At 38.5% G+C, this 26,917-nt stretch overlaps 1 protein-coding gene across 1 annotated transcript in view; it reads right to left on the bottom strand.

The window, feature by feature from the left end:
* GTF2A1L (general transcription factor IIA subunit 1 like) overlaps nt 1-26,652 on the bottom strand; it is a 45,999-nt gene extending 19,347 nt beyond the window's left edge. The window contains exons 1-6 of the mRNA XM_070379608.1: nt 26,520-26,652; nt 23,824-23,925; nt 23,508-23,631; nt 15,647-15,702; nt 13,097-13,181; nt 11,747-12,066 (exon numbers count right to left, since the gene is read on the bottom strand). Of these exons, the coding sequence (XP_070235709.1) occupies nt 11,747-12,066; nt 13,097-13,181; nt 15,647-15,702; nt 23,508-23,631; nt 23,824-23,925; nt 26,520-26,540 (708 nt within the window). The 5' untranslated portion in view covers nt 26,541-26,652. The remainder of the gene's footprint in view (nt 1-11,746; nt 12,067-13,096; nt 13,182-15,646; nt 15,703-23,507; nt 23,632-23,823; nt 23,926-26,519) is intronic.
* Nucleotides 26,653-26,917: the final 265 nt, after the last annotated feature.

The raw sequence follows: 26,917 nt of genomic DNA on the forward strand, positions 1-26,917 counted from the left end.
ACAATCATCTAAATTAGTGCAGAAAAAGCATTTGAGAAATTCAACACCTTTTCATGATTTAAAAGAATTCAAACTAGGAATAGAAAGAAATTGCCTCAACATAATGAAAGTGAAAGAGGAGAGTGCAAAAGTTGGCTTAAAGCTCAACATTCAGAAAACTAAGATCATGGCATCTGGTCCCATCACTTAATGGCAAATAGATGGGGAAACAGTGTCAGATTTTATTTTGGGGGGCTCCAAAATCACTGCAGATGGTGACTGCAGCCATGAAATTAAAAGACGCTTACTCCTTGGAAGAAAAGTTATAACCAACGCCTAGACGGCATATTAAAAAGCAAAGACATTACTTTTCCAACAAAGGTCCGTCTAGTCAAAGCTATGGTTTTTCCAGTAGTCATGTATGAATGTGAGAGTTGGACCATAAAGAAAGCTGAGAGCCAAAGAATTGATGCTTTTGAACTGTGGTGTTGGAGAAGACTCTTGAGAGCCCCTTGGACAGCAAGGAGAGCCAACCAATTAATCCTAAAGGAAATCAGTCCTGAATATTCTTTGGAAGGACTGATGCTGAAGCTCAAACTCCAATACTTTGGCTGCCTGATATGAAAAGCCAACTCATTAGAAAAAGCCTGATGCTGGGAAAGACTGAAGGCGGGCTAAGCGGACGGGACGACAGAGGATGAGATGGTTGGATGACATCACTGACTCAATGGACATGAGTTTGAACAAACTTCAGGAAATAGTAAAGGACAGGGAAGCCTGGCATGCTGCATGCAGTACATGGGGTCACAAAGAGTCGGACACGACTTAGCGATTGAACAACAATAATCATGATGGCAGGGTACATCTTCTTTAATTCTTAACAGAAATTGAACCAAGCACCTCCCATAAAGCAATGGCAATGATTATTTATTACCTAGCTATGTACAAGATCATCCTATGCCACTCTACTCTTACCTGGGGTGAAATACATCTCAACATATTTTGACAAATACAAAAAACAGATTTTGTTAAATTGGCTTTTTCCTACAAAGAAATAAAAACATCACATCAGGTCAGTTCAGTCACTGAGTCGTATCCAACTTTGCAACCCCATGGAGTGCAGCATGCCAGGCCTCCCTGTCCATCACCAATCCCAGAGTTTACTCAAACTCATGTCCATTAAGTCAGTGATGCCATCCAACCATCTCATCCTTTGTCTCTCCCTTCTCTTCCTGCCTTCAATCTTTCCCAGCATCAGAGTCTTTTCAAATGAGTCAGTTCTTCATACCAGGTGGTGAAAGTGTGGAGTCTCAGCTTCAGCATCAGTCCTTCCAATGAATAGTCAGGACTGATTTCCTTTAGGATGGACTGGTTGGATCTCCTTGCTGTACAAGGGACTCTCAAGAGTCTTCTCCAACACCACAGTTCAGTTCAAAAGCATCAATTCTTCAGTGCTCAGCTTTCTTTATAGTCCAACTCTCACATCCATACATGACTACTGGAAAAACCATAGCTTTGACTAGACACAACTTTGTTGGCAAAGAAATGTCTCTGCTTTTTAACATGCTATCTAGGTTGGTTATAACTTTTCTTCCAAGGAGCAAGCGTCTTTCAATTTCATGGCTGCAGTCACCATCTGCAGCCACCACCTGCAGTGATTTTGGAGCCCAAAAAGTAAAGTCTGTCACCGTTTCCACTGTTTTCCCACCTATTTGCCATGAAGTGATGGGACCAGATGCCATGATCTTAGTTTTCTGAATGTTGAGCTTTAAGCCAACTTTGCGCTCTCTTTCACTTTCATTAGGAGGCTCTTTAGTTCTTCTTCACTTTCTGCCCTAAGGGTCATGTCATCTGCATATCTGAGGTTATTGATATTTCTCCCGGCAATCTTGATTCCAGCTTGTGTTTCATCCAGTCCAGCATTGCTCATGACGTACTCTGCATAGAAGTTAATTAAGCAGGGTGACAATATACAGCACGTACTCCTTTCCCGATTTGGAACCAATCTGTTGTTCCATGTCCAGTTGTAACTGTTGTTTCTTGACCTGCATACAGATTTCTCAGGAGGCATGTAAGGTGGTCTGGTATTCCCATCTCTTTCAGAGTTTTCCACAGTTTATTGTGATCCACACAGTCAAAGGCTTTGACATACTCAATATAGCAGAAGTAGATGTTTTTCTGGAACTCTCTTGCTTTTTCAAGGTTGGCAATTTGATCTCTGGTTTCTCTGCCTTTTCTAAATCCAGCTTTAACATCTGGAAGTTCATGGTTCACGTAATGTTGAAGCCTGGCTTGGAAAATTTTGAGCATTACTTTGCTAGTGTGTGAGATGAGTGCAATTGTGTGGCAGTTTGAACATTCTTTGGCATTGCCTTTCTTTGGGAGTGGAATGAAAACTGACCTTTCCCAGTCCTGTGGCCACTGCTGAGTTTTAAAATCTGATTAAGAGATATTCATTTTGAAGTATCATATAGTGACTTAAAAAATATGTGCTCAATTAACTAAATCATCAATTCAAATAACTATCAGTATGATGATTTATCTTAGAGGAATATCAGGATGGATTTGGAATTTTTTAATATCCCAATAATTCTAATGGGTGTCCCAAGTGGCACTAGCGTGGGAGAGGTAAGAGGCACAGGTTCCACCCCTGGGTCAGGAAGATCCCCAGGAGGAGGGCATGGTGACCCACTGCAGTATTCTTGCCTGGAGAATCCCAACTACAGAGGAGCCTGGCAGACTACAGTCCAGAGGGTCACAAAGAGCCAGACATGACTGAAGCAACTTAGCATGCATGCACACAATAATTCTAATATTTAGCCAGAGCTGAGAATTATTGAGCCAAATAAACTCGTCACAGATCCTCCCTTTTAAAGTTTATATTCTAATATACATATATATCTTTCCCGCTCAGGTGCTGGGTCCGCAGATATTAATAAAATATACCTCTCCATGCACAGAGGACATTGTAACATATCTTTTAACTACATTATGACAGATACATGCTTAAGGGGCTATGATGATACAGAAGAGATACATCCAAGCTAATAATAAAAGGGGAGTGGTTAGGTAGAAAGGTATTAAAATAAGACTTCTGGAGAAAGTAATAAATGGCTAAGTAGGAATTAACCATAAGGAAGGATGGTGGGAGAAAAATCCAGGCACAAAGCTGAGGGGACAGCAAAACCAAAGAGAGGCAGGAAACAACAAAGTCAACACAGCTAATTGCTCGTGGTTTGTTGTTCCCAATAAAGCAGTAGGTATGAAAGGAAGGAAGAGTAAGAAAGAAACGCAGAAAACATGGAGTCCTTGTGCGCCACACTGAGTGCTGGCCTAGGAGAAGGAGACTGCCAGGGATTTCTCAGCAGAGACAGGGTTACTCAGGATCAGCAGAGATGTGGGGTGTGCAACCATGGGAGGCTTTGCGCAAGTCCCCTCGAGGTAAGAGAGCGTATAGAAAGAAGGCAGTTGGGAAAGCTGCAGTAAACAAAGATCCCACTGCTTTTCATTGCTTAAGTTGTTGTCAGGAAACAAGAGGGGTCTTTCTTCTGGCTGGGCTCTGCCATCGTCACTGGGTGTGAAGAGTGCCCCCTGTAGGTCTCCCAACAGTATTTAATCAAGGTTTCTATTAATGTTTTTTCACAAGGAGTTTAAATTTTATCCTGTAGCTTGATGGGCAATCAGTGACATGGCAAGCGGGCTGTATGCTGGGTAAATCTATGGTAGAGAAGAGGAGCAGAGATCATAGCAAATGTGCACTGAGTTCTTACCATGTGCTAGGAAGTACACTGCTGAGCACTTCACACTGATTTTCTCACATAATCTTCCCACCATCACAGTTCTACGGTAGATATGATTATCTTTATTTACAAATGAGGATATAGAAACTTGCCCAACTCACATGGTTATTAAGGGATATAAAAGGAATCCAAAACATTTCTCATCCCTGAATCTTTTAAGCTCTAGGATGGGTGGATTGGGAAGAGTGGAATAAGAACCCGCAAAGACTATAAGGCTAGTAATTAGTTAGAAACTATATTATCCCAAGTGAGAGACAATTAAGGCAATAGATGGAGAAGAGGGAATAGACTCCAGAAATACTTGGTTTTAAAGGATGTCAAAAATCATATGATTCAGTCTTTAAAAGGAATGAAATTCCTTTATATGCTACAACATGAATGAACCTTAAAAATGTGCTAAGTAAAATAAACCTGTCACAAAAGCACAAATATTGTATGACACCGTTCACAAGGTACCTGCTGCTGCTACAGCTGCTAAGTCGCTTCAGTCGTGTCCGACTCTGTGCGACCCCATAGACGGCAGCCCACCAGGCTCCCCCATCCCTAGGATTCTCCAGGCAAGAATACTGGAGTGGGTTGCTGTTTCCTTCTCCACACAAGGTACCTAGAGTAATCAAATTCATAGACACAGAAAGTAGAATAGAAGTTACCAGTAGCTGAATGGAGGGGGTAATGAGAAGTTATTTTCTAATGGGTACAGAATTTCAGTTGGGGGATGATTAGAAAGTTCGAGAGATGCACAGTAGTGATGGCTGCACAACAACGTAACATACTTAATGCCACTGAACTGTACACCTAAAAAATGGTTAAAATGGTAAATCGTATGCTATACAGTGGACCCCTGAACAATATAGGTTTGAAATGTGCAGGTCCATTACACATGGATCTTTTTCAATAAATATGTACTACAAGATCTGTGATTGGTTGAATCCATAGATACAAAGGGCTTCCCTTGTGGCTCAACTGGTAAAGAATCTGCCTGCAATGAGGGAGATCTGGGTTCGGTCCCTGGGTTGGGAAGATCCCCTGGAGAAGGGAAAGGGTACCCACTCCTGTAGAGTCAGACATAACTGAGTGACTTTCACTTTCATGGATACAGAGGGCTGACTATAAACTTGTACATAGACTCTTCACTGCAGAGAGCTCAGGGTCCCTAACCCCTCTGCTGCTTAAGAGTCCACTGTATGATAAGAGAACAGACTCTATATGATTTCAATACTTTCAGTTCAGTTCAGTCACTCAGTCGTGTCCAACTCTGCTACCCCATGTAAGCACGCCAGGCTTCCCTGTTCATCACCAACTCCCAGAGCTTACTCAAATTCATGTCCATCGAGTTGGAGACTGAAGCTCAAGAGAATAAGAGGATTGGAAATGCACTTATCAATAAGAAGATCATTGTTAAAACCATGATATTGCATGAGACTGCCCACGGAAAACATGAACTAAGAAACAAGCTGAGGATAGAACCTTTAGGAAACAGGAAGGGCAGATAAAGAGGAGTCATGAAGGAGATAAGAAGAAGCAGTCAGAAAGGTAAAAGAGAAGGCAGCAGAAATAATATTTGGGAGAGGGACAATGAAGATGGTGGGGAGAGAAGCAAGAGATGAAAAGGAGCTGGAGAAGATACACCATCATACCCATTTCTCTCCTTCTACTTTTGGGAGTTACAATGAAAACCTGAGTTCCTAATTTTCTATAGCATTGTAAGATTAGAAAACAAAATTCCTCCACTGAGGAAAAACTTAACATAGTAATATACAATAATATGCACCTTAAAATAGGAGCATGTCAAAAACTGTCAGGAATATATTTTATGCAACAGTAATGATGTTAAACCTACATAAAAACTTAAGATCTTTGGCAGTCTACACAGGAAAAGCAGGCTAATTGTACACGAAGGGCTAACTGTAACTTGTTTTCAGCAACAAGAATTTCTGAAAGCTACTTATAAAGAGTTATTTATAAACTTTTTTGAAAATTATATTAGTATAAATTTTACCAGATTACTATTTTAAGATATCCTACGGAAAAAAATTTTAATATAAATTAAATTCCTTTCAATGTTTGTGTTTTAAATACAGATATATTTTAAATCAACCAACAAGTTGTATGAACCATTATCCAATATGTCACATGCCCATAAAGCGTAACAGCACTAATCTAAATCTTATCATGGTGACAGAAGCTATTAAAAACTCCATAAACATCTCTGATAACTCTAAAAATTATGAGGCTGGTTTTATGCCCAGTCTACAGCAATCACTGAATTTTAAAGAGCAACATTACATAGTTTGCTTTTAAGAGGCAACCCTGGAATTTGAACCTGTTGTGCTTAAGCTCTTAACCACTACCCTCTAAACAATCCTTGCTTAGTCTTCCTTAACTGATCTATTTCTCCATATCAAAACAAAGTACAAGATGACATCTAATAGGTGACAGCAGAATAAGTCCTTGAATCATCACTCCAGAAATCTTTAAAGGTCAGAGCCCAGGAGGAAAATGCCTCTAAAATTATAAGTGATGAAAACACTTACAGTCATTTTCTCTCAAAATCAACTGTTTCATAATTAGGAATTTATCCTACATTTCTTAAATTTTATATGGTTTGTGAAAATATGATAAAAAATGCTCAAAAAGTATTTTACCCTTAGTGTGTGTACTTGGTCACTCAGTTATGTCTGACTCTTTGCGACCCTATGGACTGTAGCCCGCCAGATTCCTTTCTCCGTGGGGATTCTCCAGGCAAGAATACTGGAATGGGTTGTCATTCCCTCCTCCAAGGGATCTTCCCAACCCAGGGATCAAACCCAGGTCTCCCGCATTGCATGTGAATTCTTTACCATCTGAGTCACTAGAGAAGCCCTTAATACATTATACCAAACTAAACTAAAAACACTTGCTAAAAGATTTTGAACAGGCTTCATCAAACATCTGAAATACTCTAATAATAAGTCAAATGGTTTCTGATAAACATGTTCTTTGTTCATTATCCTTCACTGTACCCTATAGGATACCTTGGGCTTCCCTGGTGGCTCAGACAATAAAGAATCTAGCTGCAATGCAAGAGACCTGGGTTTGATCCCTGGGTTGGGAAGATCCCCTGGAGAAGGGAACGGCTACCCACTCCAGACTAGATCTGATAGACAGAGTGCCTGATGAACTATGGATGGAGGTTAGTTGACACTGTACAGGAGACAGGGATCAAGACCATCCCCATGGAAAAGAAATGCAAAAAAGCAAAATGGCTGTCTGGGGAGGCCTTACAAATAGCTGTGAAAAGAAGAGAAGCGAAAAGCAAAGGAGAAAAGGAAAGATATTCCCATGTGAATGCAGAGTTCCAAAGAATAGCAAGGAGATATAAGAAAGCCTTCCTCAGCGATCAATGCAAAGAAATAGAGGAAAACAACAGAATGGAAAAGACTAGAGATCTCTTCAAGAAAATTAGAGATACCAAGGGAACATTTCATGCAAAGATGGGCTCAACAAAGGACAGAAATGGTATGGACCTAACAGAAGCATAAGATATTAAGAAGAGATGGCAAGAATACACAGAAGAACTGTACAAAAAAGATCTTCATGACCAAGATAATCACGATGGTGTGATCACTGACCTAGAGCCAGACATGCTGGAATGTGAAGTCAAGTGCGCCTTAGAAAGCATCACTACGAACAAAGCTAGTGGAGGTGATGGAATTCCAGTGGAGTTCTTTCAAATCCTGAAAGATGATGCTGTGAAAGTGCTCCACTCAATATGCCAGCAAATTCGGAAAACTCAGCAGTGGCCACAGGACTGGAAAAGGTCAGTTTTCATTCCAATTCCAAAGAAAGGCAATGCCAAAGAATGCTCAAACTACTGCACAGTTGCACTCATCTCACACGCTAGTAAAGTAATGCTCAAAATTCTCCAAGCCAGGCTTCAGCAATACGTGAACTGTGAACTTCCTGATGTTCAAGCTGGTTTTAGAAAAGGCAGGGGAACCAGAGATCAAATTGCCAACATCTGCTGGATCACCAAAAAAGCAAGAGAGTTCCAGAAAAACATCTATTTCTGCTTTATTGACTATGCCAAAGCCTTTGACTGTGTGGATCACAATAAACTGGAAAATTCTTCAAGAGATGGGAATACCAGACCACCTGACCTGCCTCTTGAGAAACCTATATGCAGGTCAGGAAGCAACAGTTAGAATTGGACATGGAACAACACATTGGTTCCAAAAAGGAAAAGGAGTTCGTCAATGCTGTGTACTGTCACCCTGCTTATTTAACTTATATGCAGAGTACATCATGAGAAATGCTGGGCTGGAAGAAGCACAAGCTGGAATCAAGATTGCCGGGAGAAATATCAATTACCTCAGATATGCAAATGACACCACCCTTATGGCAGAAAGTGAAGAGGAACTAAAAAGCCTCTTGATGAAAGTGAAAGAGGAGAGTGCAAAAGTTGGCTTAAAGCTCAACATTCAGAAAACTAAGATCATGGCATCCGTTCCCATCACTTCATGGGAAATAGATGGGGAAACAGTGGAAACAGTGTCAGACTTTATTTTTGGGGGGCTCCAAAATCACTGCAGATGGTGATTGCAGCCATGAAATTAAAAGACGCTTACTCCTCGGAAGGAAAGTTATGACCAACCTAGATAGCATATTCAAAAGCAGAGACATTACTTTGCCAACAAAGATCTGTCTAGTCAAGGCTATGGTTTTTCCAGTGGTCATTATGGATGTGAGAACTGGACTGTGAAGAAAGCTGAGCGCCAAAGAATTGATGCTTTTGAACTGTGGTGTTGGAGAAGACTCTTGAGAGTCCCTTGGACTGCAAGGAGATCCAACCAGTCCATCCTAAAGGAGATCAGTCCTGGGTGTTCATTGGAAGGACTGATGCTGAAGCTGAAACTCCAATACTTTGGCCACCTCATGCGAAAAGTTGACTCGTTGGAAAAGACCCTGATGCTGGGAGGGATTTGGGGGCAGGAGGAGAAGGGGACAACAGAGGATAAGATAACTGGATGGCATCACTGACTCAATGGACATGAGTTTGGGTAAACTCCAGGAGTTGGTGATGGACAGGTAGGCCTAGTGTGCTGTGATTCATGGGGTCGCAAAGAGTCGGACACAACTGAGGGACTGAACTGAACTGAACTGAACCCACTCCAATATTCTTGCCTGGAGAATTCCATGGACAAAGGAGTCTGGCAGGCTACAGTCCATGGGGTCACAAAGAGTCAGACATGACTGAGTGACTTTCTCTTTCATAGTAAACTTTATACTATACCCTTCCCTTTTATCTAGAAAAGTATTAAGGTTGCAGTTAACTACTATATTGCTACAGATTTGTACAGCATTTCTAAAGGACTACTAAATCATTAGTCAGAGACACAAGTTTTCAATTATTTGTCATATGTCACTAAATTGTATAAGTGGAGTTAGCTGTAAGACATTTTACATTTGTAAAAAAATAACACAAACCACTTGTAAAAGAATGAAACTAGAACACTTTCTAACACCTTACACAAAAATAAACTCAAAATGGATTAAAGATCTAAACGTAAGACCAGAAACTATAAAACTCCTAGAGGAGAACATAGGCAAAACACTCTCTGACATACATCACAGCAGGATCCTCTATGACCCACCTCCCAGAATATTGGAAATAAAAGCAAAAATAAACAAATGGGACCTAATTAAACTTAAAAGCTTCTGCACAACAAAGGAAACTATTAGCAAGGTGAAAAGGCAGCCTTCAGAATGGGAGAAAATAATAGCAAATGAAGCAACGGAAAAACAACTAATCTCAAAAATATACAAGCAACTCCTACAGCTCAACTCCAGAAAAATAAATGACCCAATCAAAAAATGGGCCAAAGAACTAAATAGACATTTCTCCAATGAAGACATACAGATGGCTAACAAACACATGAAAAGATGCTCAACATCACTCATTATCAGAGAAATGCAAATCAAAACCACTATGAGGTACCATTTCACGCCAGTCAGAATGGCTGCGATCCAAAAGTCTACAAGCAATAAATGCTGGAGAGGGTGTGGAGAAAAGGGAACCCTCTTACACTGTTGGTGGGAATGCAAACTAGTACAGCCACTATGGAGAACAGTGTGGAGATTCCTTAAAAACTGGAAATAGGACTGCCTTATGATCCAGCAATCCCACTGCTGGGCATACACACTGAGGAAACCAGAAGGGAAAGAGACACGTGTACCCCAATGTTCATCGCAGCACTGTTTATAATAGCCAGGACATGGAAGCAACCTAGATGCCCATCAGCAGATGAACGGATAAGAAAGCTGTGGTACATATACACAATGGAGTATTACTCAGCCATTAAAAAGAATACATTTGAATCAGTTCTAATGAGATGGATAAAACTGGAACCTATTATACAGAGTGAAGTAAGCCAGAAAGAAAAACACCAATACAGTATACTAACACATATATATGGAATTTAGAAAGATGGTAACAATAACCCTGTGTACGAGACAGCAAAAGAGACACCGATGTATAGATAAGTCTTATGGACTCTGTGGGAGAGGGAGAGGGTGGGGAGATTTGGGAGAATAGCATTGAAACATGTATAATATCATGTATGAAACGAGTCGCCAGTCCAGGTTCGATGCACGGTACTGGATGCTTGGGGCTGGTGCACTGGGACGACCCAGAGGGAGGGTAGGGGAGGGAGGAGGGAGGAGGGTTCAGGATGGGGAACGCAGGTATACCTGTGGCGGATTCATTTCGATATTTGGCAAAACTAATACAATATTGTAAAGTTGAAAAAAAAAAGAAAGAAAGAAAAAAAATAAATAAAATGCATACATAAAAAAAAATAACACAAGATTTTTTAATTTTACCATGCAAAATTCTCTATGAATCTTTCTGCAATCACTATGAATTCCTTGGAAATTAGTAATGTGAACCTATTTTTAATATGGAAAGTTAATTAGGAGCTATTTTTTAGTGGTTTGAATTCCAAAAGAAATTAGTATTTTAGCAGAGAAACAAAATATCTACCAGAAAGATACTTCCTCTTGCAGAGAAAACTTTCATACGGAAATTTAGGAAAATTATGTAGAACAGAGTGACTAAGCACAAAGGTAGAACAAGAAATAAGACTTTGGATCTCTTTTGAACATTTAATGAATTACCTCAAAATACTCATTTAATTACTAGGATGCACTTCTGAATCTTAAACTTTATCTGCACACAAAAACAATCCTCACAATGTAAGGGAAACATAAAACAGATTGAAAAGTGAAGGTTGCTCAGTTATGTCCAGCTCTTTGTGACCCCATGGATTATGCAGTCCATGGAATTCTCCAGGTCAGAATACTAGAGTGGGTAGCCGTTCACTTCTCCAGGGGATCTTCCCAAACCAGGGATCGAACCCAGATCTCCCACACTGTGGGCAGATTGTTTACCAGTTGAGCCACCAGGGAAGCTTAAAACAAATGCATTTTCTTCAAAGAAATATTCTAATTCATTCATGAAAACTAAAAGTTTAGAAATGTTGAGCATGAATACTTTTAAAAACTGATAGGTGTGTTTAAAGAAAATAAAGAAACAATCTTCTAAACGAAAAAGCAAAGCATACTTTTGAATAATGTTACAGGTTAAAAAAAAAGCCACTCAGGACATCTAATCACTGGCTACTGTTTATCTGTTAATATCAGTAAGTTAAACACAGTACTACCTTCTCTGAGACAGGTAGGCTGCTGGGCTCCTCTGTATTTCTTGGTTGCTTTACAGAATCACATCCACACAGCCTGTTTTTAAGAACACTAGGCTGAGCCTCAAGCACATGTTGGTGCTGAGCTCCCTGAGGGCTAGTGGAAAGGGGCCCATGCAGATTTTGAGTCATGCGAGCTGAAACCCAGAGCACTGGCTCCACAATGGAATCTGTTTGAGAGACCTGTGGAATAAATACACCACCTGGAAAGCTGATGTACTGAGAGCTTACCAGCTGATTCAATAAAGCTTCAGATATGGTTTTATGCTCATTTCCAGGAGGTACAAGAATATCACTGGTAGTGTTTTCTAAATGTTTCCTATCCACTGTCTCAGAAGGAAGAACTATAGGTTGCTGGAGCACAGTTTCCATTCTCAGTGATTTTTCAGTAGTTGCTTGAAGAAAACACGGGTTTAATTGTGGAATACTGGTCTGTATTATTGACGGCTGCCCAAGCAGCTGAAATACTTGCTGAACTGGATGCTGAAGAATACTTGCTCTTTCAGAAGTCTGTGTCACCATAAATGGTACACTGACTTTATAAAGGTGAGCTTTAAAAGGAGAAAACAAAACTGTAAGTATAACAGAATCCTAATCTCCTTTAAAAAAACAATCTCATGCACAGGAGGCCAGGAGGAAATATATCAATAGGTTAACAGTGGTTATCTCTAGGAGTTTTTTTTTCCAGATTTTTTTTGTGTGTCTTCTACCATAATAATCTATTACTCTTATTTCAAAAAATTAAATATATCTTGCTTTAACTTTAGGCTTTTCCCACTATTGCTTATATGGCACATTTGGAGACGTACACAGGCCACCAATATTTATTCCATGAGCCTTTCCCACTGTGTAATAAATTACAGTGTTAATAACCTAAATTGGGATTTTTAAGAAACCTAGTCATGGAGAATGTATACTTTAGATATAAGATACCATAGAACAACTATAAGACAAGGCTGTCCAAAAAGGATTTAATAATTTCAAAAGTTAACAAATTTTCCCCTTCTTTCCTTAAAATAATACTAAAAAGAAGAAAGACATTTACTTTTTGAACACTGAGTCAGGTACTTTGCTTAAACTCTGTAATGACCAAAAAAAAAAAAATAGGTATGATTCTCTTTCAAATAAAGAAACAGTTCTCTGAAAAGCAGACACAAGTTAAACCTCCAAATTTTTCAAATATTCTGATACAATCTCCAATAAGAAAGGAGGCAAAGGTTGATAAATCTAATCTTTAGTTTTTCCTGATTAGACCTAGCTGGGACATGTGTATAAAAATTCCGGAAACTAGCTTAAACTAGAGAAAACCTACACAAAGCATCTTATACAATGTTGGGAAAGAGAACTGGAAGTGAAATGTGGGGACAAGCTTAGTGCCTGTCTTAATAGAGAGGCTTAGTGTTTTTTGCAGTAGCTTGCTTTCATAACAACTACTATTTATTATTACTTTAAAGTAAGGCTTATCAAAAGTTCCTATAACTTCAATGACTTGAGGTATAGTTAATTTAAACTCATGGAAGTTAATATCCAGAAGTCAGTACCAATGCTAAAAACAAAATATTCATAAGACTATACTCTTACCAGATGCAGTCTGCTGTGTCACACCCACCGGTACATGAATAGGATAACCAGGAAAAGTAAAGCTTGCACTGGAGTTTGAGGTGCCCTAGATATGAGAATTTTACATTCGAAAGTTAGAAAGAGGCTTTACTTGAAACTTTTTTCCTGATCTCATAGAGGATACAAAAAAAATCTGATTAAGGTCAACAGGACAATAGTAACCCAACATTAGGGCTGAGTACTCTTGAGTAAAACAGCTTTTTAATATTTGATGTAGATCATCTCATTAAAAATAAAAGGAATTTCCTCCTATGGCTATTAGCAATGAAGTCAGTAAGTCTTCATAAATAACATGAACACTGACTCATAAAATCTGCCCACAGCATAGCTTTAAAATGGGTACTGATCCTCAAGATGTCAAATATAAGAACCACAGTTGTTTATAGGAGTCCTCTAGTCTGTAAGTTGATCACTAATATTATTTTAAAGCAGATTAAAGTGTATCATTTTTATTTTAGAATAATTAGACCTTAGGGTTTTAAAATTTTTTAAAAACTAAATGAAAAGATAAGGAAATATGTTTGCCTATCTGACATGCAAAAATTTAAAAGACTGATTAATATTACCCAGTGTTGCTAGAATATGATAAAAATCATATTCTCTCACACCACTGCTTATATGAGCATATATGGTACAATCCTTTTGGACGGCAATTTTGCAGTATATACCAAAACTAAAAACATGCATTATCTTTGACTCAGAAATTCTACTTCCAGAAATTTATCCCAATTACCTGATTATCATAAACACACCAAAACATTATCTACAAGTATCACCAATGTAAGTCCATATTAGAAAAATACTAACAATAATTTAAATGTCCATAAACAAAAGACTGGTTAATTAAACTGTGACACATCCACTAAGGCTAATCAATATTTACCTGGCATTGAAAAGGGCCATCTATATTACTAAGTTTAGAAAAAAGAAATGACAGAAATAGTCCAGAGAATGATCCTACTTTTACTGTGAAAATTAATACAACTTTCTTTAATGAAGAAGTCTAAATGGATATATATCATACAGTTAAAACAGCTACCTTTGGGATACAATCCTGTAGGGCCCTATCACTTTTTACTTTCTAAATCTGATTTTACTCTTCATGTGTGCGTTAGTTGCTCCAGTCAAGTCCAACTCTTTGTGACCCCATGGCCTGTAGCCCACCAATCTCCTCTGTCCATTGAATTCTTCAGGCAAGTACTGGAGTCAGTAGCCATTCCTTTCTCTGGAGGATATTCCCAACACAAGGAACAAACCTGGGTCTCCTGCACTGTAGGCAGATTCTTTACCATTTGAGCCACCAGGGAAGCCCATCATTAATGAGAACTTATTTCCAAGAATTCCAAAGATATAAATATTTCTTCACTGGTATCCTATCAAAAGCAGCACCATCCTTTCTAAAAATTGTGGTAAGGACTATGATTTTTGTTTTTAATGAAGAAACAGAAATAAATGGTCCACTAAGTGAGTCAGCTGTAAAGCACCTGCCTGCCAATGCAGGAGACACAGGTTCTATACCTAGGTTGGGTAGATCCCCTGGAGAAGGAAATGGCAACCCACTCCAGTATTCTTGCCTGGAGAATCCCAAGGACAGAGGAGCCTGGAGAGCTACAGTCCAAGGAGTCGCAAAAGAGTCAGACACAACTTAGCGACTAAACAACAGCAACAACAAAAATCTTGTACCCCAGAAAGGTAACTCATGGGCTGAAAGAAAATGAAGAACAGTTAGTGGATCATATATCATCTTTTGTCGTTGTTTAGTTGCTAAGTCGTGTCCAATTCTGCGACCCCATGGACTGTAGCCCACTAGGCTCCACTGTCTATGGGATTCTCCAGTCAAGAATACTAGAATGGTTGCCACTTCCTTCCCCAGGGGATGTCCCTGATCCAGGGATGGAATCTGCACTTCCTGCATTCACAGGTGGATTTCTTACCACTAAGCCATCTTAAAAAAAAGAGAGAAAGAGTTCTATTTTTCCCCACCTGAAAACTACTCAGTTTTCTATATGTAAGTTTTAAATTTTATCTTCTGTCCCCAAATCCTAGGGGGAAAACCGACCTCTATTATACAAAGGTAAAAAATAACCAAAATATTCCACTTAAATAAAAGGAAGAACTATGATGTGCCTCAACGCTAGGGGGGAAAAAGTCAGAAAATGCAGCAGATCAAAATCATCTACTTAGGAACCACTAAGTATGTAACATTATACAGTGTATTAAAACTCCATACAATGTAACTTTAGAAATTTCCTAATCTTGTAGGTACAGTCTTGGCAGATGCTAACAACTGCTCTGGAAGATAGGAAAAGTTGGTGAGAAAATATTACATCTGAAACTCCTGACTTTTTCCAACACCTATATTATAGAAGCTATTTTTGTCTTCCCATCCCTTACGACATCTTTCCTCACTCAACTAAAGTTTTACAAATTACATCTCTGCCCAGCCTTCAGCCACCATTCACTAAAACTGGGGCATCTCTTTTAAAAATATATCTTAAATAAGCTACATACCAGTTCTGCTGCGGTAAAACTGGGACGAGTTCTACCAGCAGGAATAACAAACGATGCTGTATAGAAAACAAAATAAATATTACGTAGTCATTAGATTTTACCAATTTAATAAAATTGCTCTAAATATACCTTATTTTTTTTAATGCTTTCCATCACTAACATTTCAACCATGATAAATTCTATACTTTCTGATTCCAAGTGAGGTAAAAATAGTTAATCATATCTTTTCCCAACAATTTCAGATAAAGACTTTACAACTAAGTCTTTAAGTACCAAAAGAAAATCCCACTGCAATCAAGTATATTGTACTATAGAAGTCCATAAGAAAACAGCTAGGTTGTCTTTAGGAAGTCAATGTACCTCCATCACAACTTTTCATAACAGAAAAAAGTAATTTTATGGCATTTTTCCAAGCAACTATACTTTGAGCAAAAAAAACCAAAAATGTAAACTACCATAAACCATTCTAAGTTTTAATAGGTTCAAAAGAAATTTCAATTCATTTATTTCATGAAAATTTATTTATAGTACTTTAGTCAAGTAATTAAGCAAACACAGATACACAGTTTTAAGAGTAAATCTAAAAGAACATGTCTCCTGAAGTCTCTGCAGTACTTCAGGTAAACTGCGAAGAAAAATATGACAATAAATTCTTAGAAGAACACCAACTCAACCTGCATTAAACCTGTCATCTCATTTATCTTTATTTGCACCAATTTCCTATGCTAACTGTCCCTTTGGTTATTGTACATCTAGAAGGTTGGCCAAATGGTTTTAAATGCAATTGTTTAAAAATAAGTCTAAAAAAGAACAAAATAATGTCATCTGCAGCAACATGGAAACCTAGAGATTGTCATACTGAGTGAAGTCAGACAGAGAAAAACAAATATATAATATCATTTATATGTGGAATCCAAAAAAATGGTACAAATGAACTTATTTACAAAATACAGTCACAGATGGGAAAACAAACTTACAGTTACTAGGGTGGGAGAAGGTGGGGGAGGGATAAATTGGGAGAGTGGGAATAACATATACATATTACCACATATAAAATAGGTAATTATTAAGGAGCTATTGTATAGCACAGGAAACTTCTCAAAACCCTGTAATGACCTATATGGGAAAAGTGAAAAGTGAAAGTGAAGTCACTCAGTCGACTGTGTCCGACTCTTAGCAACCCCATGGACTGCAGCCTACCAGGTTCCTCTGTCCATGGGATTTTCCAGGCAAGAGTACTGGAGTGGGGTGCCATTGCCTTCTCTGCTATATGGGAAAAGCATCTATAAAACAGTGGATATATGTATATTTATAACTGATTCACTTTGTTGTACAGCAGAAACTAACACATTTTCAATCTACTATGCTTCAATAAAATTTATTTAAACATCAGTCTAAGAAACAGTTACTAGAAGGATCTTAGTTGACCAATATAACCTTAAACCTTATCTCAAGGTTCATTGTATCTCCTTGAACCTGACTGTTAGAAGACCATCTCTTTTCTTTAATGAAATAGAAAACATTTTTGCATGTTTAAGCAGGCATTTTTTTTTCACATATTGTATTAAAGAAGACTTGGAAATGGCAACCCACTCCAGTACTCTTGCCTGGAAAATCCCATGGACAGAGGAGCCTGGTAGGCTACAGCCCATGGGGTCGCAAAGAGTCGGACACGACTGAGCAACTTCACTTTCACTTCCCCAAAGATCCATTTCTGACATAGAGTGGCTCCATCACACACAACAAACAGCTCGGAAGAGCAAATTTTTTTAACTAACCATTCTTGTCACATTAAGACAACAGAAGTGAAGCTACAGAGACTGATAGTTAATGAGGTACAAAATTATTTTTATCCTCTGCCATCTATGGCTTTGCTTATTAGCAGGCATTCTTTTAGAAAGGCTCAATTAGAAAGAACTGGAGTGGCAGGAACACAATGGTATTAGTCTTAATTAGCTGAAGTGAGCAAAGCTTAGGCTGGTACAGCTTAAGTCACAGCCTGAGAGGAAACAAAAATCTGTTAACATACTGTCTGCAGCAATTAAAAGAATTTCTTGAGGAAAAATAGCAACAATTCTCCCCTTTTAAATACTCTGAAATAAATCCCAGAGGATAATTCTCTCTACTCATGTAAATCAAACAAAGCTATAAGAGAGTTTTAAGAGTTTCTTTATAGTCATCAAAAGAACTGAACGAACAAAATTTTATAGTAAAGTTTCATGCAGTTCCTACTGAATTTTGATACTAAATTCACAAGTTAAATTCACCATTCATACACATTCACAAGCCTGAGCATTTGGGGCAGGGTATTGTTGACATCTGCACTGTGGCACAAAGCCACAGTGATTAAAACTGAAGGCACCGTCACATGAAGTAAGCCTGGAAGCACCAAACCCTACTAGTGCTCACTGTATTTACTCTCCATGGCTGTTCACTCACAACTAAAAAATAAATAAAACCAACAACAACAAAACTGTTTCACTTAAGAAGTTCCTTGCTGCTAAGTCACTTCAGTCGTGTCCGACTCTGTGTGACCCCAGAGACGGCAGCCCACCAGGCTCCCCCGTCCCTGGGATTCTCCAGGCAAGAGCACTGGAGTGGGTTGCCATTTCCTTCTCCAATGCATGAAAGTGAAAAGTGAAAGTGAAGTCGCTCAGTCGTGTCCGACTTCTAGCAACCCCATGGACTGCAGCCTACCAGGCTCCTCTGTCCATGGGATTTTCCAGGCAAGAGTACTGGAGTGGTGTGCCATTTCCTTCTCCAAGAAGTTCCTTAATGTAACTATAAATAATTATTTTTACTAAATTTCAACCCTCAAGTATACTTCCTTTTAATATTCTGTATGAGGAAACTGGAAGAACATATAAAGCATTTCTGTAGCATACAGAAGTACAAGGAAGTACAATGAGATGCAATGGTGCTATTGTTTAAGTTGGGAGCTGACATAGCTAATTTCTTTTTTTCAAGAAATACTACTTTCACTTGAAAGAAAAACTGACAGTAACCATGCTTCTTCAAAGCTGGGTATATGGCAGTTTTCTGAAAATGAACTAAGTGTGCCCATCACTTCAAAGAAAAGCAAACTGACAATGTTTGTTTAGGAATGATAAAATTCAAGTTTTCAAGCAAAAATTAGAATTTTGGAAACTATATCCACAACAGTGAGCTTCATTGCTTTCTGATACTTAGAACACTTTTCTGATGAGATGTGGGGGGATGATAATGACTTTTTATCCTGTATCATGAACAATGTGTCAAATATTTAACTCAGTGAACCAACATTTTCCAAGTCATCAACATATGTTACAAAATTACACATAGGTTAAAGAGTCATTCAAAGTGCAAGATACACCAGGGAACTTTAACAAAAAGTCCACTGATATGGTTTCAAAAAGTCCACTGATATTGATTCTACTTTGCACCTAATCTCTCAAAAGCTACCACTTGTTGAGTTTTACCTTAGTACCAAATTACCTGAAAAAGCTATTAAAATACTCCTGCTTTTTCAATTATCTAACCGTGGAATTCAGACTTAAATTGAAGAAAGTAGGGAAAACCACTAGACCATTCAGGTATGACCTAAATCAAATCCCTTATGATTATACAGTGGAAGTGAGAAATAGATTTAAGGGCCTAGATCTGATAGATAGAGTGCCTGATGAACTGTGGAATGAGGTTCGGGACATTGTACAGGAGACAGGGATCAAGACCATCCCCATGGAAAAGAAATGCAAAAAAGCAAAATGGCTGTCTGGGGAGGCCTTACAAATAGCTGTGAAGAGAAGAGAAGCGAAAAGCACAGGAGAAAAGGAAAGATATAAGCATCTGAATGCAGAGTTCCAAAGAATAGCAAGGAGAGATAAGAAAGCCTTCCTCAGCGATCAATGCAAAGAAATAGAGGAAAACAACAGAATGGGAAAGACTAGAGATCTCTTCAAGAAAATTAGAGACACCAAGGGGATATTTCATGCAAAGATGGGCTCGATAAAGGACAGAAATGGTATGGACCTAACAGAAGCAAAAGATATTAAGAGATGGCAAGAATACACAGAAGAACTGTACAAAAAAGATCTTCACGACCCAGATAATCACGATGGTGTGATCACTCACCTAGAGCCAGACATCCTGGAATGTGAAGTCAAGTGGGCCTTAGAAAGCATCACTACGAACAAAGCTAGTGGAGGTGATGGAATTCCAGTGGAGCGCTTTCAAATCCTGAAAGATGATGCTGTGAAAGTGCTCCACTCAATATGCCAGCAAATTTGGAAAACTCAGCAGTGACCACAGGACTGGAAAAGGTCAGTTTTCATTCCAATTCCAAAGAAAGGCAATGCCAAAGAATGCTCAAACTACCACACAACTGCACTCATCTCACACGCTAGTAAAGTAATGCTCAAAATTCTTCAAGCCAGGCTTCAGCAATATGTGAACCGTGAACTTCCTGATGTTCAAGCTGGTTTTAGAAAAGGCAGAGGAACCAGAGATCAAATTGTCAACATCCGCTGGATCATGGAAAAAGCAAGAGAGTTCCAGAAAAACATCTATTTCTGCTTTATTGACTATGCCAAAGCCTTTGACTGTGTGGATCACAGTAAACTGTGGAAAATTCTGAAAGAGATGGGAATACCAGACCACCTGATCTGCCTCTTGAGAAAACTGTATGCAGGTCAGGAAGCAACAGTTAGAACTGGACATGGAACAACAGACTGGTTCCAAAGAGGAAAAGGAGTACGTCAAGTCTGTATATTGTCACCGTGCTTATTTAACTTATATGCAGAGTACATCATGAGAAACGCTGGACTGGAAGAAACACAAGCTGGAATCAAGATTGCCAGGAGAAATATCAATAACCTCAGATATGCAGATGACACCACCCTTATGGCAGAAAGTGAAGAGGAACTCAAAAGCCTCTTGATGAAGGTGAAAGTGGAGAGTGAAAAAGCTGGCTTAAAGCTCAACCTTCAGAAACGAAGATCATGGCATCCGGTCCCATTACTTCATGGAAACAGTGTCAGACTATTTTTTGGGCTCCAAAATCACTGCAGATGGTGACTGCAGCCATGAAATTAAAAGACGCTTACTCCTTGGAAGGAAAGTTATGACCAACCTAGATAGCATTTTGAAAAGCAGAGACATTACTTTGCCAACAAAGGTCCGTCTAGTCAAGGCTATGGGTTTTCCTGTGGTCATGTATGGATGTGAGAGTTGGACTGTGAAGAAAGCTGAGCACCAAAGAATTGATGCTTTTGAACTGTGGTGTTAGAGAAGACTCTTGAGAGTGCCTTGGACTGCAAGGAGATCCAACCAGTCCATTCTGAAGGAGATCAGCCCTGGGATTTCTTTGGAAGAAATGATGCTAAAGCTGAAACTCCAGTACTTTGGCCACCTCATGCGAAGAGTTGACTCATTGGAAAAGACTCTGATGCTGGGAGGGATTGGGGGCAGGAGGAGAAGGGGACGACAGAGGATGAGATGGCTGGATGGCATCACTGACTCGATGGACGTGAGTCTGAGTGAACTCCGGGAGTTGGTGATGGACAGGGAGGCCTGGTGTGCTGCGATTCATGGGGTCGCAAAGAGTTGGACACGACTGAGCGACTGAACTGAACTGAACTGAATCGTGGAATATTAGATTTTCGTCTTATATGTAGTTTTGCTAAAACTACATATCAAAACAGACTAAATTTAGAAATAGATATGAGAATCCAGCTGTCTTGAATTAAGCCAGACATTAACTAGAATTGCAGAAAAGTGAAACAATACCTATCTTCCCACTAAATACTTTTTGTTCTAGAAAAGTTATTTTAAACAAATATATATTAACATGCAATCACTTTTTAAATTAATATATCAACATTTTAAAAAGTCTCAGCTTTAACTTCTAATATGCCAGATATCTATAACCCAAAAGGAAAGTACTTTGAGGTTCTCGATTTCAAAGTGTAAAGCATTCCTGAGTTACCCCCCCTAAAAAAAAGAAAAAAAAAGCTGACAATTGAAGATACAGCAAATTATTAAACAAATGGATAATACAGTCAAAGAAAACATAATAAAATTTGTGGAATAGACAAAGGCAAATGACTTATTCCATTGTAGATTTAATTAGAACTTGTTATCAAGAGATGAAAAGGTTGTAGAAATTTAGGTTATCTTAATCAGGCTTTTAAAAGCATACAATGAGAAGACATAAAAAGCACTTCCAATTTTATGAGGTTATTTACTAGGCACTAGAGTACCTAGAAATGAAGATGGAAGGCAGTAAGGCCTATAGTGCAGTTTTACAGGACACACGTGCTTCCTCTTCACTTCATTATGAATGAAGCAGGAGAGAATAAGAAAAACTATCTTGTTTAAATGTAATTATGTCTATTATTCTAACCTCTAAGAAAGAAATTAGAATGAAGTGTTGAGTGAAAGTCAGCTAGATACATTAGTTGCAAGACTATTTTGTGATTTAAATCATTGGTAATATTACCATCTTGCGGCAAAATCTAGTATTGCAATTTTGAATGACAGAAAGTGGAAGTGTTCTGGCTATTCTTTTTTCAAGAACTACACTTTTGATAAAATTCAGTCAAGTATATTACTCCTCCACATTGACCACACTCCAAGCCACTCCTAAGGAAAAAAATCTTTAAAGTTCTTTAATGATGAAAAAAGAGTAAAAGAATGTTATTTAAAGGCAGAAATAAAAGGAATGCCCTAATAAAACAGTAAAATTAAAAATGAAAGCATAGCCAAAAAAAAAAATTTGATGGAAAATGTTTCAGTGTGTCAACTAAGTAATTAAAACTGCTATGGCTAACTCTTACAGCGCAATATTCTACATTTTAAGCACAGAGTCAGATAAAAGCTGTTTGGTAACTCAACACTCTTTGCTGGTTTCATTTTTATAAGTTATAATTGCTACCACACTTGAATTCTCTCATCTTGTTATAGAGAAGGTACAAGCCTACTTACTATTGTCCCTTTGCCTTGGCCCACACCAGTTTGTACTGACAATTTAATCCACCCTTACAGACATTAATCTATCAAATTCCAGCTAAATCAAATAAAACCTACTTTGTGTGTGTGTGTCTGTCTGGGCATGTCTGTATCTAGGCGTGTCTGCTGGTGTGTGCCTCTGCATCTGTCAGTGTCTCTAACTGCCTGCTTCTCTGTGTATCTGTGTATCAACAAGAAAATGTATACACATACATATATCAGGACAGCATAATGATCGTAAGAATCAGGGGAGAAAAAAGAAATAAAGGCTAGAAAGACATAATAGTATTGCTAACAGCTAATCTTTTCCAGTGTAAACTAATAGACATATTATGGACAAATATTTCCCTTAAAAGCAGAGATCTAGATTCACTAGGATCAAGATTAGTGACAATACATGTAAGGTCCATTTCTAGCCATCTTCACAAAAGCTCCATTTTGCTTCCAATTCAATGGCAGATTTATAATACATACAGACAGCAAGAAAAAAGAGTGCATAAGCTTGCAAGTACCCGTCTTTCCCTCTGCTTCTTTACCAACGATGGCTGGATTACTCCTTGACTACAGCCAATTAAATTTTCTGAAATAACCAGAGGGCACTCCCAATAGCCCATGAACTATATAACTGTTCTTCTGAAGTATGGCTTTGTCACCTTTTGGGACTACAGAATTAAAAAAAAGAAAAATAGTTTAAACAACCTAATTTTCTTATCAATAATTACATGGCAGTTATGACTTATCCTGCATTCATTTATTTAACAATGATTTTTGAAGTCCAAGCCCTCTTACCTTAAGAATATTACCCTAATTCAAAACCACCACCAAAAGAGAATTTGTTACAAAGACAAATACTACTAATTTACTAACTGTATCCAACCTGCTGATGATTGCAATGTTTGGTGCAAGCTGTGTGGCAACTGAAGAGTGAACAGAGGTGAATGAACACTATTTCTGAAGAAGTCTTCTGTGGCTTTAGATTGCAAAACCTTTGTTTCCCAGAGCTGCAGAGAGAAACAAAATGTTTGCTTTAAAAAAAATTAGGATATTTACTGCTATTCTTTTAACTTTTAAATTGTCAACTGAAATCTCAATAAGTGGGTAAGTGTTAAATGCTAATTAAGAGCTCTGAATTATAGTTTAACCATTTTTTAAGCTGAAAAAACAAAAGACAGAAACTTTTACTGTCTACAAACCTGCTTCAAGTCTTTTAAGACTTGTTCTTCCACACCTTCTTCAGCAAAGAGATCCCTCACTCCTTCAATCACATCTTCAATTACAGATCTGTAAAGTTTAGCCTACATAAAAGCAATTGTTAAAAGTTTTACATTCAAGTTTGAGCATGCCCAGCCTTAAAAAACATGAAATGTACACTTTCTAATCTTACACTTAAAGAAAAGCCACCACAAGGATTTTCACTAAATGCATCCTATTCCCAGTATAGTCTTAGCTTTTCATAAATTGTGTTAATTTCAGATCCATAGTCTCAGTCTATCTATAAGGCTGAATCACAATGAGTGTGTAGGCTGCTCACTCAGGTCTGACTCTCTGTGACCGCAGGGACTATAGTCTGCCAGGTTCCTCTGTACAAGGGACATTTCAGACAGGAATACTGGAGTGGGCTGCCACTTTCCTCCTCCAGGGATCCTCCCAGCCCAGGGATTAAACTGGCATCTCCTGGGTCTTCTGCATTGCAGGAGGTTCTTTACCTGCTGAGCCATCAGGGAAGCCCTGAATCACAATACTACAAGAAAATACAAGGTACAAATCTCATCAAGATGTATGCTTGTTTTTATGTTCCCTGACTTCTGTGTCAGTATTTAACCTCCCCAGTCCTTTTTAAAAGGAAATGAATTTAAGGCAGGTGGAAATGAACCTTTTGTTTTTCAGTTTACTCTTTTCTCAAACAGATCAAAAGAGAGTTTTTAGAGTTTATTATTTCCACAAATGTAAATAAATTCCAACTCATAAATTTGGGGCAGGCATTTACAATAGTCACCAAAGTGCTTCCCACTTCCAAAACACACATAATCCAAAAGATATCCTGAACCATGGTCAAGTAAACTGCAACAAAAAAATCTAAGAGGGACAGAAACTAAGAAACTAAATGAACCTTATCCTTCCATAGTCTGCAGAGAGTAAGTAACATTCTAAAAGCAGATTTTTATCAGATTAAAAATTGGTCAATATCAATAGAAAAATAGCCCTTGTGAAATAAACTCAGTCCTTCAAATCTATGTAAACTGCGCTTCACTTCCACCATAATCCTGGCAGTCCAGTGGTTAAGACTCAATGCTTTCACTACTGGGGGCATGAGTTTAATCTCTAGTCAAGGAATGAAGATTCATTGCAAGTCATACAGCATGGCCAAAAAATAAAATAAAATTTAAAAATAAATAAAATTTAAAAATTAATAAATGCAAAAAAAAAAAAAAAGAGCCACGCTAAGTATTCTAACAATACTGACCTGACCTAGTGGACTGATAGGAAATGACAAAATAGGAATGTAGTTGAATTGCTCTTATTTCAGCAATTAACAGGCCAAATTGAAAATTCTGTTATTCAAGGACTGCTTTTTCATACCACTCAGTAAATAAATACATTCATGCCAAGAGTAGTTAGGCTTTACACTTATCCTTCTGAGGACGAAGGGTAAGCCTATAAATAAGCCAATCAACAATATTTTAAGTAATATGTTATTCACAAATATAAACAGTAAGATTAGGTGCTCTAGATTAGTCACTTCTTCTAAAACAGTTTACCCTGATAAAGGAGTGCTAAATTGAGGCTTCGGTGTTGGTCTCAGCTAGTGTGATCACATTTAAAGCGAGGGGGAAAAACTGATAGGGATAAAAACATCTTTTAAGATCTACCCTCAGAATGTAACAGCAGCCATCAAAAATGACCCATTACGACACAAAATTTCAAAAGCAAAGTAGGAACTGAACGTACTTTCTCTTCTAGGACTACAGTTAGACTTTATGTTTATCTTCATTATAATCAAATGGTATACATGGTAAATTCAAGTATAATTATTTTACATATCTTAAAACACACTAAAATCAGACAATGGATACACATTATGATAATAACTTTTCTCAAGACATGAACCCTTTTATGCTGTATATGTATAGGTGGAACCCATAAAATACCACAGATCTGGACAAACTACATTGCCTTTAACCAAATGTGAACTTTTGACTTGAAATGAACTGAAAATCAACATGACTCCTTGCCTTTATCTTTAATTCAGGTTTTTAAGATTGATAGAAAGTCTCACAAGGCCATTTAACCTATCAATTCTCATGTGAGGTTTAGGTACTCCTTAGCGGTAGGAGAGCAACGTCTCCGTTTATCAATTTCAATTCTACACTTACACATTAAGATACTTACGGATGGGAAAATGGAAGGATGAGGGAGACCTCTAAAAATATGCGTTGGGGTAACAAAGTATCACATTACCTGTTGTATCAGGTAAATAATACAGCTTAGAATCAACAGCGGCCATACTAAAATTAAGGGCTACAATTAAAAGTACAACTGAATTTAGTAATTCTAAACACATAGGAAACTGGAAGGGCTAAGGTGCATTCCACCTCTAACCACCATCCCACATCCGTATTCTAGAGGACCTCAGTTTGGATGAGAAGCGAGAAGGAGAAGAGGAGGGACATCTGCTCTTGTGATGAGAGCCAGATCCAACTTCCAGGTGAGCTACTGGCTCTAATCCGTGTCCTCCAACACGGAGGCGAAGAACAGCCGAAGCCCCTACGACAGAGGGCCTCTGAATGTCTGTGAAGAGCCAGGAGGAAAAAAAGTGGTGTGCGGAGCTCCACTTCCATGACCGCAGGGTCACACTCCCCAAGAGGCCATGCTGATGATCCTCACTTACCACCCAGTTGACGCAATCCATGACACCGGCTCCAGCGCCTTGCTGCTTGCGCCTGCGCAGCACCTGCGGCGCATCACCGAGGACGGCCCCCTGTGGGCTTTGAATGTGGGTGCACGTTGTCCGTGCAACTACGTCAAGACGCTGCGGGCGGGGCAGGGGAGGAGAGAAGGTTAAGAAACCGATCAGGGTTAACTGGAGATTCTGTGCTGAGGTAGTGGAGAGGTTGGTCTGCTGGAGCAAAGAAACCACCGGTGTAATCAGCTTTGGGCTGTTCACATGACCCTTAAAGAGCCTTTATTTTCTCAAGTTGTAAAATAAAGGCTACCAAAATAGGGAATGAGCAATGCAGTGGTAGATCCCAGTTCACTTTACCTTTGAAAAGAGAGGAATTAGAGGTG

The sequence above is a fragment of the Bos mutus genome, chromosome 11, assembly GCF_027580195.1.
Source record: "Bos mutus isolate GX-2022 chromosome 11, NWIPB_WYAK_1.1, whole genome shotgun sequence".
In the NCBI taxonomy this organism is placed as follows: Eukaryota; Metazoa; Chordata; class Mammalia; order Artiodactyla; family Bovidae; genus Bos; species Bos mutus.